Source organism: Mercenaria mercenaria, chromosome 1, assembly GCF_021730395.1.
Source record: "Mercenaria mercenaria strain notata chromosome 1, MADL_Memer_1, whole genome shotgun sequence".
Taxonomy (NCBI): domain Eukaryota; kingdom Metazoa; phylum Mollusca; class Bivalvia; order Venerida; family Veneridae; genus Mercenaria; species Mercenaria mercenaria.
The window spans coordinates 32,866,193-32,879,619 of NC_069361.1; the positions used below are offsets into that span (position 1 = coordinate 32,866,193).

Genomic DNA, 13,427 nt, shown 5'->3' on the forward strand with positions numbered 1-13,427 from the left:
GTTTATTGCGTTTTCGGAGAATTTTTTCCGTATTTTTTCCTGTCTTTCGTGACAGAACGATAATTTAGATATAAATTAATCATTTGATAGTGGATATGTAATAAAAAGGTTATCATCGTTCTTTCGCGGACAATATTGCGCTCCTAAAGTCGCGCAATATTACCGCTGCAGAACTCGTGCATATATCCACATACAAAGTTAATAACCTATAATGATCATATCGACGTGATAATGACACTATGTATGACTCTGTATAATGCCAAACTCTCAGACAGCACAATATGATTTTAATATACTATTTTATAAGTAAAGCATCTGCGGATCCAGGAATTTTGGTTACAAGGACACCAACATTAAGAGGGGTCACCCATTTCAGGCGGAGGGGGTGGGGGTAGGGGTAGGGTAGGGTCACGCCGAGTTTCAAGACCGACTTTCTTTGTAAAATGGAAGAATCAAAGGGGGAATTAACCCACAATTTTCTTCTGCCAGGCTCTGGTTCCGTGCATTTCAAGGATGGAGTTATCCCATACGGCTAACAGGAAACGTCTCTCATCATGATAGATCTGAAATTGTCTGATACTTCAGAAGAATTTTCCGTCTTACAAATACCATTTTATGTTTATAATTAAAACGCTATTGTCGTATTAAGTGTCCGACAGAAACAGATTGATTTTATTTGAATGTGAAAATAAAATATTGCACCAAATGATAATCGCGCGTAATTATTTATTTTTCAAGTAAAATGACTGTCATGCCATGTGCCTCCATCAAGATTTCAGTCTTTGATGCCGAGTATGTGGACAGAGTACTTGTAAAAAGAATGAAGTTTCGACTTTCGTGATATCACATATTCGGACGTTCAAAACTTCACTTCATACGACAAAAAGGCCCATCTGGTATAATCGATACCGCCTGGGGACACAAATATGCCGTAGAAGTTAAAGTTTGAACAAAATCTCAAAGTTTCTCAAAATCAGTTGATAACTTCATACTTCCAGTTTCAATTCAATGTATTTAGTTAAAATCATTAGCCATACAAAACTTCATTATTCTTATACCTATTGATAGTGTTTCGCATCAAATTTAGTCTAATTATATATATGGATAATCAAATAACTTGAAAAGCAGAAATCCTGAAACTAAGCTTTTTATTTCGCATAGTAATAAAGAGAAGTCTTAGGCTTACGTGATATTACATGGAAAACTTTAGTAGCAACGTGTGATATAAATAAACTACACGCATATCGGTGACGTTGAGCCCAAAATATATATGAGAGACGTTGAAGGGGAAGGCGAAGTTTGAAATCTCAAACTCTCTAATGAATCACGTGTCCCTTTACTCCGTAGAGTTGAGAGTCTTGTGAGATGTAGCATTGTATACAACTGAGTTGCGAAAACTCGTTTGCACTACAAAGAAGCCCGTACGAAAGGACACAAGGCGTATATTAAAATCAAGTACAACTGAAACGAAAAACGAAATATGTTTTACAACTAACATGTATACTTTAATCTGTTAACATATTAGGACAATCGAGTGAAGGCGGACATGCAGTGACATACGTGCAGGTTCATGTCGGTAGATTTTTTTCCTTGAAATGCAGCAGTTCGACGAGCACTTCACACACAAGTACGGAGCACTGGACAAAATTGAATGCATGTGGTGGATATGATGTATTTACTGCAAGTTTGTACAATTTTCGAAAAATGTATAGTTTTAAATGATTGGGAGTTTTGAAGATAAACATACATGGATATTAACAATGAAAACTTGAAACCTTATCTAAGATCATATCATGTTATTACAATTTTTGTAGTACGTTACAGATGTTACAACTTTATATTTTACTTTACTGAATGTTTTACTCTCGACATTTCAAGTTCAAGTAGGAAACAACGAAACATATATTCGGACAAACTTAATAGCCTTTATTTATGTATTAGTCAAACAATTCAATTACCAACTTTGAAAAAGTAATCCTTACTGCATGATTATCCCTTTTTAATGAAAGTGAAATTGCCAACTGGTGCTTTACGAAATACAAGATGTTTGTTACACAAAATTGGGCAAACAATTTTCCTGTTGCAGTGTCTTTGATAATATTTGATAAAGGTACATATTAGGTACGCATTCATTATACATCCATTTAACTTTGTTTAAATTGCAAAATCATTTTCTGATGATAGAATTTGTGTGATCATTTATATCCTACGGTGTTCCATTAGGGCCTGTGTGATCATTTATATCCTACGGTGTTCCATTAGGGCCTGCGCTTGCTCCCTGTGAACGCGAAGCGCGACGGTACGACGGTACGATGTCGAAGCGCGACAATACGATGGTGACAACACGACAGTGTGATGGTGAAGCGCGACAGTACGATGGCGGAGTGCGACAGTACGATGGTGACAGTCCGTCGTACTGTCTCGCTTCGCCATCGTACTGTCGCGCTTCATCATCGTAGTGTCGCACTTCGTCATCGCACTGTCGCGCTTTACCATCGTAGTGTCACCATCGTACTGTCGCGCTTCGCCATCGTATTGTCGTGCTTCGCCATCGCACTGTCGCGTTTCACTATCGTATTGTCACCATCGTACTGTCGCGCTTTGCCATCGCACTGTCGCGCTTCACCATCGTAGTGTCGCCATCGTACTGGACTTATCGTCATCGTACTGTCGCGTTTCTCTATTTTTTCTCTGTTTACTCAAGGGCCGACTTAAATTAAATTCTATATTATATAGTATTGTCAAGTCTGTTCAATCATCAAATAATTGGAACGCTTTGCGGAAAAGGGTAAATGTATTATTAAAATGAAAATCACCAGACCTGATGCTATTCAAATGAAAGTTCCCCGGCAGAGTGTCACTCAAATGAATATCATCTGGCATGATGATATCATATAAATATTGCATTCCTGAGAGGGTGATATGGAAAATGTTCACCAAGAGATATATGAATATCGACCAAGGCGCCAGCAGAGGTCTATATTGATATTTCGATGGGCGATCATTTTTCATAATACCCTCTCAGGAATGCAATATTTATTTTATTATACCGAAAATACAGAAAGGTCAAAACATTTACTGGAAAATCAACATAATGATTTATTAAAAACCAATTACTAACCATATAATGAAGACAGAATTAAGGAGTCTTTACTTGTTAGCCTCGGAAATTGTGGCGACTTTGCTGTGTAATAAAACGTTTTTGATAGATTTACATATCGCTGACCTCTATGATTTATGCGCATCTTTCAACATTCGAAAAACGGCAATAACTTTCTGATTTCTAAACGAAACATTATAAGTGTGAGCACTCATTTTCTTAGTAAGATCAATATGAGGGTGATAGTTTCGATTCAATATTTGATAAAAAGTTCTTTTCGGATTTTTTGGCACGTAGAACAATTCATTAAAAAATGAAACTTGACTGGGTTCACAAATGCATGAACACCGGAAAAGGTAATTTAATCCTAAGCGCCTCATTTAAAAATTTATCGTCTCAGTCTTTTAATCAATGCGAAAGTATCAGTCTCTCAACGGGACATACGAAAAAAAAAATATCACAGGCGCAGAAAAACGAAATAGCGCTGTCGCGCATGTGATATCAAATTATGGATCATATCACATGCGCAGAAATTGAAAATAACGATGAAGCGCATGATATATAAAGTCACTGGGGAATATGATATATTATTCAAGCTAAACTAATGGGAAATTTGCATTGGACATTTATGAGAGATATAATAAAAACGAATATCACCCAACCGAGTGTTATTTATAATAAACTAAATAACATTGTATTCAAAATTAACCTCTCTGTGGAAAATTAAATGATAATGCATTTACATTGTGGGAAAATGTTGTTCAATCAGTATTTCAAGCCATGAAACGTGAAAAGTATATATTGTCAGTTTAAAATAATAAAAATACACTGTTGTATAAATTTTGCTTATAAAAGATTTTGGTAAATTTTATGCAAAAGTGTTGATTAGGTCTAGAATTCAGTTGTTTGTTTCCGCTTACCCGACCGACCATGTCTTTTTACCACTGACCCTGGGCTTTAATTAAGAAACGTATTAGATAAAAATGTAGATTTATGTTAAACAAAATTATTAGTGAGTAAATCCAAAGCACGGCCCTCCGTCTGACCGTAGAATTCTATACATTAAAGTCGGCCCTTAAGTAAACAGAGAAGGTTGGTGAAGCGTGAAGCGCGACAGTACGATGGTGACACTACGATGGTGAAGCACGACAGTGCGATGGCGAAGCGCGACAGTACGATGGTGACACTACGATGGTATAGCGCGACAGTACGATTGTGACACTACGATGGTGAAGCGCGACAGTACGATGGTGAAGCGTGACAGTACGACAGACTGTCACCATCAGACTATCGCGCTTCGCTCTTCGCCATCGCACTGTCGTGTTGTCACCATCATACTGTCGAGCTACGCCATCGTACTTTCGCGCTTCGCCATCGTACCGTCGTACCTTCGCAGGCGCTGGCCCTAACGGAACACCGTAATATCCTACCTATAAAATATATCTGGTTTGGTTGATAATTATTGTTAATACCTAGTAACAAAAAAAAACTACGTGTCTGGAAAACCTGTAAAGGTATTTTGTACTTTTTCAACGATTGTTTGCGGTCAGTTAAGAACGTCTTATATATTCGAGTAATTAGAGTGTTTTCCTAGCCCCTAAGACAACAAGAAATAGCAGTCACGCTTACTCTACCATTCTAACTCAAACTCTTGTTCCAATTCTTATCCTCGAATTTAAATGTAAAACCAAAACGAACAGTATATTCTAATAACACAAATCAGAATGAATCACTTATTTCTGAGTTGACGAACGGCATGTATTATCATAGTGGACTATGTAGTATGCTATGTAAGATAGATCTGCACGTTTGAAAAAACGGAAATAATGGCGTAAATATAACGTCATATATCCTGAACACGTAGAATAAAACTTGGCTTCGGCGTACGGCGGTGAAAATCCTTTTACGAAATGAAAGCAACACGAGAGTAGATTTACTTACTACGAGAACGTTACTTTCTTTCTAGATAAAATGTTATAATATAACATCTGACTCATTAAATAATTCCAAAAATGTTTTAAAATCAGCCCAAAATGGTGTATATCATTAATCATATGTTTTTAGTTTTGTTGGGTCTAACGTCGCACCTACAAAATCATAGGTCATATTGCAATTTTCAAGCCTTAATGGTGGAAGAAGATCCCAGGTATCTCTTCGTTTATTATTTCATCACGTGCGGGTACTTGAGTAGAACCATCGACTTCCGTAAGCCAGCTGGATGGTTTCCTCAAATGCAGAATTCAAAGTCCCGAGTGAGGCTCGAACCCACATTTGCGAGAGGCAAGTGATTTGAAGTCAGTAACCTTAACCACTGACGCAATAATAGATCTAATGGCAAATTTCCAGCTTTGATGGTGGAGGAAGACCCCAGGTGCCCCGCCTTGCATTATTTCATCACGTGCGGGCACCTGGGTAGAACCACTGACCTTCAGTATGCCAGCTGGATGGCTTCCTCAAATGAAGAGTTCAAAGCCCCGAGTGAGGCTCGAAACCACATCGATGAGGGGCAAGTGATTTGAAGACAGCGATCATAACCACGCGGCCACGGAGGTCTTTTCTTTAATCATTGGCAAATATCTTGAACCTATACACTTTATTTCACCATTTTATAGGCAAAATGTTTATTTACGATCGTGAGAAGTCTACAAAAATCTACACTGTAGAAAAAAAAATGTGTTCTCGAAAATGTTAGCAAAATTATCATTCTCCCATAGACGTCCATTATGAAAACTTGCATGTATTTGGTCAAAGTTTTTCATATCAGCCTAGCAAAAAATCTGTTTTTCTTTTCTTAATTTTCTAAGTATTTTCTAAAGTATTAAAAAACAGGTTTTATCAATTTCTAACATTGTAGACCCCCCAAAAAAAATTATCCGAACGTGCAGAACTACCTTACTATCCAAGATTGACTAATAAGAAGCATAGGAACCCGAACAAAACATTTTTAACAAAATATTATAGATAAATTCATTTTCTTTTGTTATCTGTAATTTTCATATCTCTCATACTTCAAACGAAGTAAATAATTCCTTAGCAGACGTTCGATGGCTATTTCGTAATCTAGCAAGTAATAAAAATATGCTTTTCTTCTTATCATGCTTATTATTGCGCATTTTATTTTGTATATTACTCAGTCGTGCTTTTTTTTTCAAAGATTTAATTCCCAAAGCCATGGGAAATTGATAATTCTTACTATGCATTAAAAAGTATAAAAGGTAACGCTCTTCTAATTGTAGTGTCAATAAATGAAATATTTCTAAAACTAATGCCTGCATTAATATTGTTACTCGTACACGTTTTAGCTACAGGGATCTTTGTACTTGATTTAACGTTTTAAGGTGTAAACCGTTTGTTTCGTCATATTGTTAGCAAGAAACCTCTGCATGCGTTAGAACATGGAAACTGGTCTTATTTTAGCCGTTTACACGTTGTTAAGAGAAAATAAAAGATTCGAGACAAATGAGTAGTAGAGACAATATCGGAAAATAATTATGTTTAACTATCAAAATGAGAAATAGATTTTGCTTTCTTCCGTATTAAATAAAATATATATGAACATAAATTTCTGTTGGAAACATTTAAGTAAATATAAAGGGAATAAATGTTGAATATGCAGTAAAGGTTTCCACTTCAAATAAAATATCACCTAACTTAAATATGAAATAAAAATATACATTTGAATGAATGCCATATATATGTAAGTGGTGTCAAATAGATATTGAAGATATTCATTAAATTTCTTCTGTTTTCGTTACACATGTCCATGCTTTTTTACTAGCTTACACGTTGGATAAAACTGCAAGTATAGAAAGATATTTGAATTAAACGAAAATTTTATTTCAAAGTATAGTGTAGAACAAAATCACAAGTACATAAAATTCAAATTATATTCGATTTTACATTTTGCCTGGTATTTACAGCTCCTTCTCCTCATGCCATCCATGCCACGTTGGAAGATTCCGGACAGTATATCTGCACCTCTACTGATAGAAATGGTACTCCGATCAGGAGACATTTCCACGTTAACGTTGTATGTAAGTACTGCATTGTATTTAGTCCCGCAAAAAGTTTCGCACAAATTCGGATTTTTTTAAGAAACATATATTTTGTTGCGTTCTGAAATCATGATTTAATAGGGTTATTATAATAGTAGCTCGATCTGGTATGCTGTTATCAGCTCATGTGGAATTTGCTAGATCGGATCTCCCGAGGCGTGTGCTAGCGCCGAGAGCGTCCCGTCCTAGCAAATTCAACGAAAGCCGAATGCAAAACCCCAGATCTGGCTATTTTTGTAATGACCTTTTAATTATATATCTCCACCTATTTGTTGTTTTGTTATCGAATAAAATCTTTAAAAAAAATTTCAATGTTAATAAACATAGAAATGAGTAAAGTTTTTTTGTTTTTTTTGTACGCTTTTCACTGTATTAGGTCATGTATGTCACATGGAAGTAAGCCGACAACATGCAATACGAAACGTACAATACAGATCTTTTCTACTTTTGAAATACAAGCTGCATTTTTGACAGACTTTATGTAGTTATATAATAGATACATATTTTTATATTTTACAAAGTATAACACGTAATAAATTTTAAAGATGATATAGATATTTATTCGTTAACCATATCTTGATTTAAACATTTTGCAACCCACACGGAGAGACCGTATCATTCAGGTAACATTTTGCCTGTACCTTTTCTTATTACTTGACGGATTTTCATAAAATATTGTGCAAACACTGTCAAACTGTTTTTCGTGGACATACTTTTAGATAACGTTCACACTTTCACAGTTCGCAAAGTATTTGAGAAAAGTACTGAGAAATGACTGTTGACGTTTACGTAGAAAAAGTACATATTTTGTGGTCTTCGACGCTCTTTATCTTGCAAAATCCTTAAAGTAATAAGAAAAATATGGGCAATATATTGCCTGATTCGGGACTTAGTCTACGTGTGCAAGATTATCCAAAGTTCATGTTGGTTGGCCACCTTGCACTGATGTTTATGGTAATATGGACTATACTCGGAAAATTCTGATATTTTCTAAATATTTTTGGCAATGACTATTTTAGACATACTTACTTATCAATAAACATTAAAAATACAAGGTACATCCGCCTAAATTTTTAACACGTTTCTATATTATTCACTCAACCTTTGTATCAATACTTACTCATCGAACTGTTCTGCAATGATTTAACATATTTTTCTTATATATCTGAAGCTGATAAACAACAAGAAAATTGCAATTTCGATAATGGGACTTTGTGTAGATGGAGACAAGAACACTACAGCGATTGGTCTTTACAAAATGGACGTACGGGAACGGGACCTGACAACGACCACACTCTTGGAACAGGTAACGTCTTTTTGAATTTCTTCATAAATGTCCGTGGCATCAGCAAAATAGTATATGTTGATCCTAAAATGACATTAACTGATACACTTGATAACGGTTTTGCAATTGAAATATTTTAACTATTTGTAGGATATATCGTTTTAATAACACATATTATCGTTTCGCATTTCTTTTGCCAGGCAGAGGAAAGTATTTGCATATTGACTCGTCACGACCAAGAGCTCAAGGCGAGTATGCAGCTCTCATTTCTCCAGTCCAACCAGCAAATCGAACAAAATGTTTCGAGTTTTGGTATTATATTTTTGGTGATGCTACAGTAGGATTGTCTGTTCTTTTGCAGGTATTAACAAAATCTTTTTGATTTCAAAATATTTATGCCGTACTATACGTTCCATTACATGGTATCGTGAATCGCTAGAAATGAAACTAGTAACTGGTTTTAAACTCTTATGAAGATATTCGTGTTTGTGTTTTGAACAAGTATTTTTTCTTCAACATTTGCCATTATTATTTTGATATTTACGTGAGAAGTTCTCACTGAATAATAATAATGTGTGAACAGAGTCAATAGCACCAGTGCTATACAGCATAATTAATTAAGGTAGATTGGTAAAGCTTATCATTACATAATTCCTTATATGAACAGTTTGTGCCAACGGACCGGTCTATATTTGATTTTATTTCTGATGGCATAAAATAAAACACATTCAAAATGGCTCGCCGATCAATAGTTAAAGTTATGACATGACTCCTTATATAACTTACTTGTCCATACTATTGACTGATCTATAGTTCAAAACAGATTCGCATGTTTAAGGTCATACATTTGTATTTAAAAAAAAGAGAACAAACAATAAAATAGTTTTTTTTCTAAGGACAGGTAATAAAACACATATAAAATGGCTTACAGGTCAATAGTGAAAACTATTACTTCAACTTCTGACTTTTGACCGGTAAGTCATTCAAAAAGTATATACTATTTGCCGGGGGTACTTTTACACAAACTCATAGCTACTTATATCACACGAATCAATCATAATTAAATCTTAATTTGTTGAACTGACGAGTGAGAGAAAATTATATATGAAGGAAGATATACTTTTTCTGATATCTAAAACTCTCATTTGAGATATAAACATTTAACTTCAGGATACATGCATACGGAAAGAGACGCAGATCTTTATTAAAGTAGGGTCGCAGAGTGATCAATGGAACAAAGCGGTCGTGACTATCCCCATCAATTCCATTCCCCATGACTATAAAGTTGTAGTCAAAGCTGATGTTGGAACTACACCTCATGGAGATATTGCCATAGATGATTTGATGTTAAACAAGGGACCTTGTGAAAGTAAAACTTTTATGCTACTTTATTATTTGGTGATAGAATGACAAGTGAGTGTATGTTTCCAAATCAAATAACCCTAATACAATGTGAACTTATTCAAGCGTGATGACGGCTATTTCTGAATAATTTCAACCGAAACGATACTAGGTCGATTCAAGTGTTTACAATAACATTCTCAAGCGCATGCGATATCAACATATTATACTAAACAAAAGTGACAAACAAAAAATAAATCGAAGGCTCAGCGCAAAACTATTGTATCTTCTTCTTTATTTATATACAGTCACAATAGTTTTGCACTAAGCCCACGGAATGAGACAGCAAAGTCCTTAAATCAATTCTAAGCTTATTACCATGAAATTGCATGCATCATTCTTTTGGAAAAACTATTTTGCAGATGGTCATTTTCAGGGATTTGAAATCGCACGCATGTTTTGATGATAAAATTGATATCACATATATCCTCAGTGATATCTTTCCCAACTTTACAACATGTGGTATTCATTTTATCCTTCTAAAAAGAGTCTTACTGTATATTGTAGTAATATAGATATCTAACAAAAATATGGCAAGTTTGGACATGAACGGTCATTCTTCTCACATTCTCTTCTTATATAATATATAATATGTTAATAGTGATATTAACACATTTGTATGATTTTCATCATATTGATCATTAAAACATTTGCCATTGTTGAGTAACATTGGGTTGAAGCAGTCACATTATTGAAATATGAATTTTTGCTTATGATATGAATAATCATCACATAGTGCTTGTAACAGTCTTACTTTCTAATAGATATTAATGAGGTTTAATGATAAATGGACATATACACTGGCGAGATATGAAAACGCAACAAACATATGCCTGAATAATTTTACTACAAAAAGCATCACCTTGAAATGTTCAACACATACACATCTCGATACTCATACACATTGTGTTCAAATTTAATAAGCACAACAGACCGTAAAATTAATATCGAGATGTGTCTTTGTTGAACATTTCGAGGTGATGCTTTTTGTAGTAAAAATATATTCAAAATATATTCATGCATATGTTTGTTCCGTTTTCATACCTCGTCATTGACATTTAGATAAAAACATGTTCATTCGTTCTTTGCAGATAATCCTGGTGTTCCAATTATCGGTAAGTTATATTTTACTGTAGGAAAATGTATTTTAAATTTAAAGCTATAGCATTGTTTCTTGCAGTATATTTAAATCAAATGATCTCTACTCAGTGTGTCATCTTTGTTTTTTATATTTCTACATTCTCATAAAAGATAATCTAATGTAAATACTGCGCGAGAGTTGTTGGTTGCAGTACGCTATATGAACAAAAATAAGTGATCAAAGGATGGTATTCACTTTCCCTATAATTATTATTGGCATGCATGCACATACTGAAACGTTTGAATGCGTCAAAGTTTTTTACTCAATGAAACCTTTGCATAAACTAAATAAACGGCAGACGCAGTTTGATAATGATTTGATTAGGATAAGCATTTTGCTTCAGATTGTTAATATTCTTCAGGATGAGGACAAAGAGGAATATGGTTCGTGACTTTATCTTCAACATGACTGATGATTGTGTGAAAACCTTTTGTGGACATATAACTTCTGATTTAATCAAGTCAGAACTCGAAGGGTTGTGATTATATCATGATCAGTAAATACAGGAAAATGCATTTATGGTGTTTTTATGTTGTTGTTTTTTGTAATTGTTGTTTGTTTTGTTTGTTTTTTCTTCTTCTTTTTTTTGGTGGGGGGAAGTGGGTTCATTTACAATTTACCGCTTGTGTTTATACTTATATTTAACACTTCTGACACACTTCATGTGTAAAGTGTTAAGTAGATTTTTTTGTTCTGTTGATTTAGCAGTTACTTACACATACAGTTAATTCAAGCAAAATGTACGTAAGCAACCAAAACAATAGCAGAATCGATCTTTTCAATAGAGATTATAAAATAAACAGCACCTCTAATGTCGCTAGTTTAGCCTAAATTGGAATTCTGTCAAACAAAAATGAAATGACTCCGTGATTGCAATGGACATTGAATAGTAAAGTAAAAGTGAAACATGGCATTTGAACTGGTATGGTTCTGTGCACATGATAACGTTATCTTTTACAAGTTTAGTTGCAAAAGTAAACCCAACTCTGGTATTATTCTTAAAGGCCGTTGATACCAACAAGAATGTTTCTAAAGGGTATAAACGTACGATTTAATTAAGCAAATGATTGACAGATTACAGGAATGGGTCGCAATTAAATACTAAGATTCCTTCTAGAATTTCCCTATTCCAATCAATAAACGCCCCTAACGGTTCCAGAATCGCGCAAGGAGACAATCTGAGAATGACGTAGTACTTCAACGTGTATATAAATCATACAATAATAGTTCAATTAAAAGAGATGCGTGTCCCCGAACTTTCTATAAAGGTAAATAAAACATAAGAAAAAATCCTATCAACAACTTTTCGATCAAAACTCATGGTGGGCATTTCATTTGTCAATATGTTGTCCAGTGCTCTTTTGATATGTGATTTCCTTTACATTGGACACATGACATTACCAATGGTGATTTACATACTCTGATCATGATAATTTATGGCAGTAAATGTAATTGGGCATAGTTCAAATTCAGTCATACCTTGGTTCAAACTTGGTCAGACCATAAATCAACCATAATTACACAATGTTTAAAACTTAACTGAACCTGGTTCAAATTTGGCAAGATCCCTGACCATGGATGTTCAACCATGGTCAGACTTATTACAAAGAGTCCTATTCAACAAAAATGTTTAAGCATGGTAACACCAGGACCAAACCATGATCTAAAGACCAGGTTCAGCCGTGGGCAACCTAGGATACTTGACTAAGGTATAAGTAATAGGGGTAGCTATCCAACATTTATTTTACAAAAACTATGTTTACATAAATTTCTTAATCTATTATCTAAATCAGCTCAGTTCTTTCATAATTGAACATACTAAAAAGCTGATGAAAATGTAGGGATAACGCATGTTTTTTCGTGTTATAACATCTGCAGAATCCTGAGGGACTGTTTGGTAACGGGCGAGGGTACCAACGATTCCCGAGGGATTCCGAAGATGTTATAACACGAAAAGGACATGCTCTTGTTAATATGGTTTCAAAGCCGGCATCGTAGTCGTTAGGCATTTTCCTAGAGAATCAAAGACTTCATAAGGTCCTTGTATCGTAAAGTAAAAGGTCACCCAATGCTTTCCAGTTCCATCACTCGTATCCGGGTTAGAAATAACGAACTGTCCCTTTTGAACTTTAATTTGATCAGAGCGCTTACTGTTACTGGATATCCTTTGAGTAAACGTTCAAGTTCTAAATTATTCATTTGAAATAGATTCCCCTGGCACTGTTGATATGGAGTACTTCTGGGATGTTGGCGTACATAATCAGTGTCACACTCTCTGGTAATGCCTCAGTAAACTTGATTTCTAGTCGACAATGTCCCTTCCTTTTAGTGCTAAACGAGTAGTAAGGATCTACATCAAGAGCGTACAGACAATATCCCTTCTTATAATCTCGGTCTGTAATGTTAATGTCGTTCCTAAACAGAGTCAATGTTCTGTAACACTCC

General features: G+C 34.8%; 1 protein-coding gene across 1 annotated transcript in view; it reads left to right on the top strand.

Annotated features, from left to right (window-relative positions):
• The window catches only part of LOC123541998 (uncharacterized), a 38,228-nt gene extending 26,727 nt beyond the window's left edge, over positions 1–11,501 (top strand). Inside the window, exons 20-26 of the mRNA XM_045327628.2 lie at positions 1,526–1,684; positions 7,021–7,134; positions 8,327–8,461; positions 8,641–8,801; positions 9,611–9,809; positions 10,933–10,956; positions 11,344–11,501. Coding sequence (XP_045183563.2) covers positions 1,526–1,684; positions 7,021–7,134; positions 8,327–8,461; positions 8,641–8,801; positions 9,611–9,809; positions 10,933–10,956; positions 11,344–11,348 — 797 coding nt within the window. The 3' untranslated portion in view covers positions 11,349–11,501. The remainder of the gene's footprint in view (positions 1–1,525; positions 1,685–7,020; positions 7,135–8,326; positions 8,462–8,640; positions 8,802–9,610; positions 9,810–10,932; positions 10,957–11,343) is intronic.
• Positions 11,502–13,427: the final 1,926 nt, after the last annotated feature.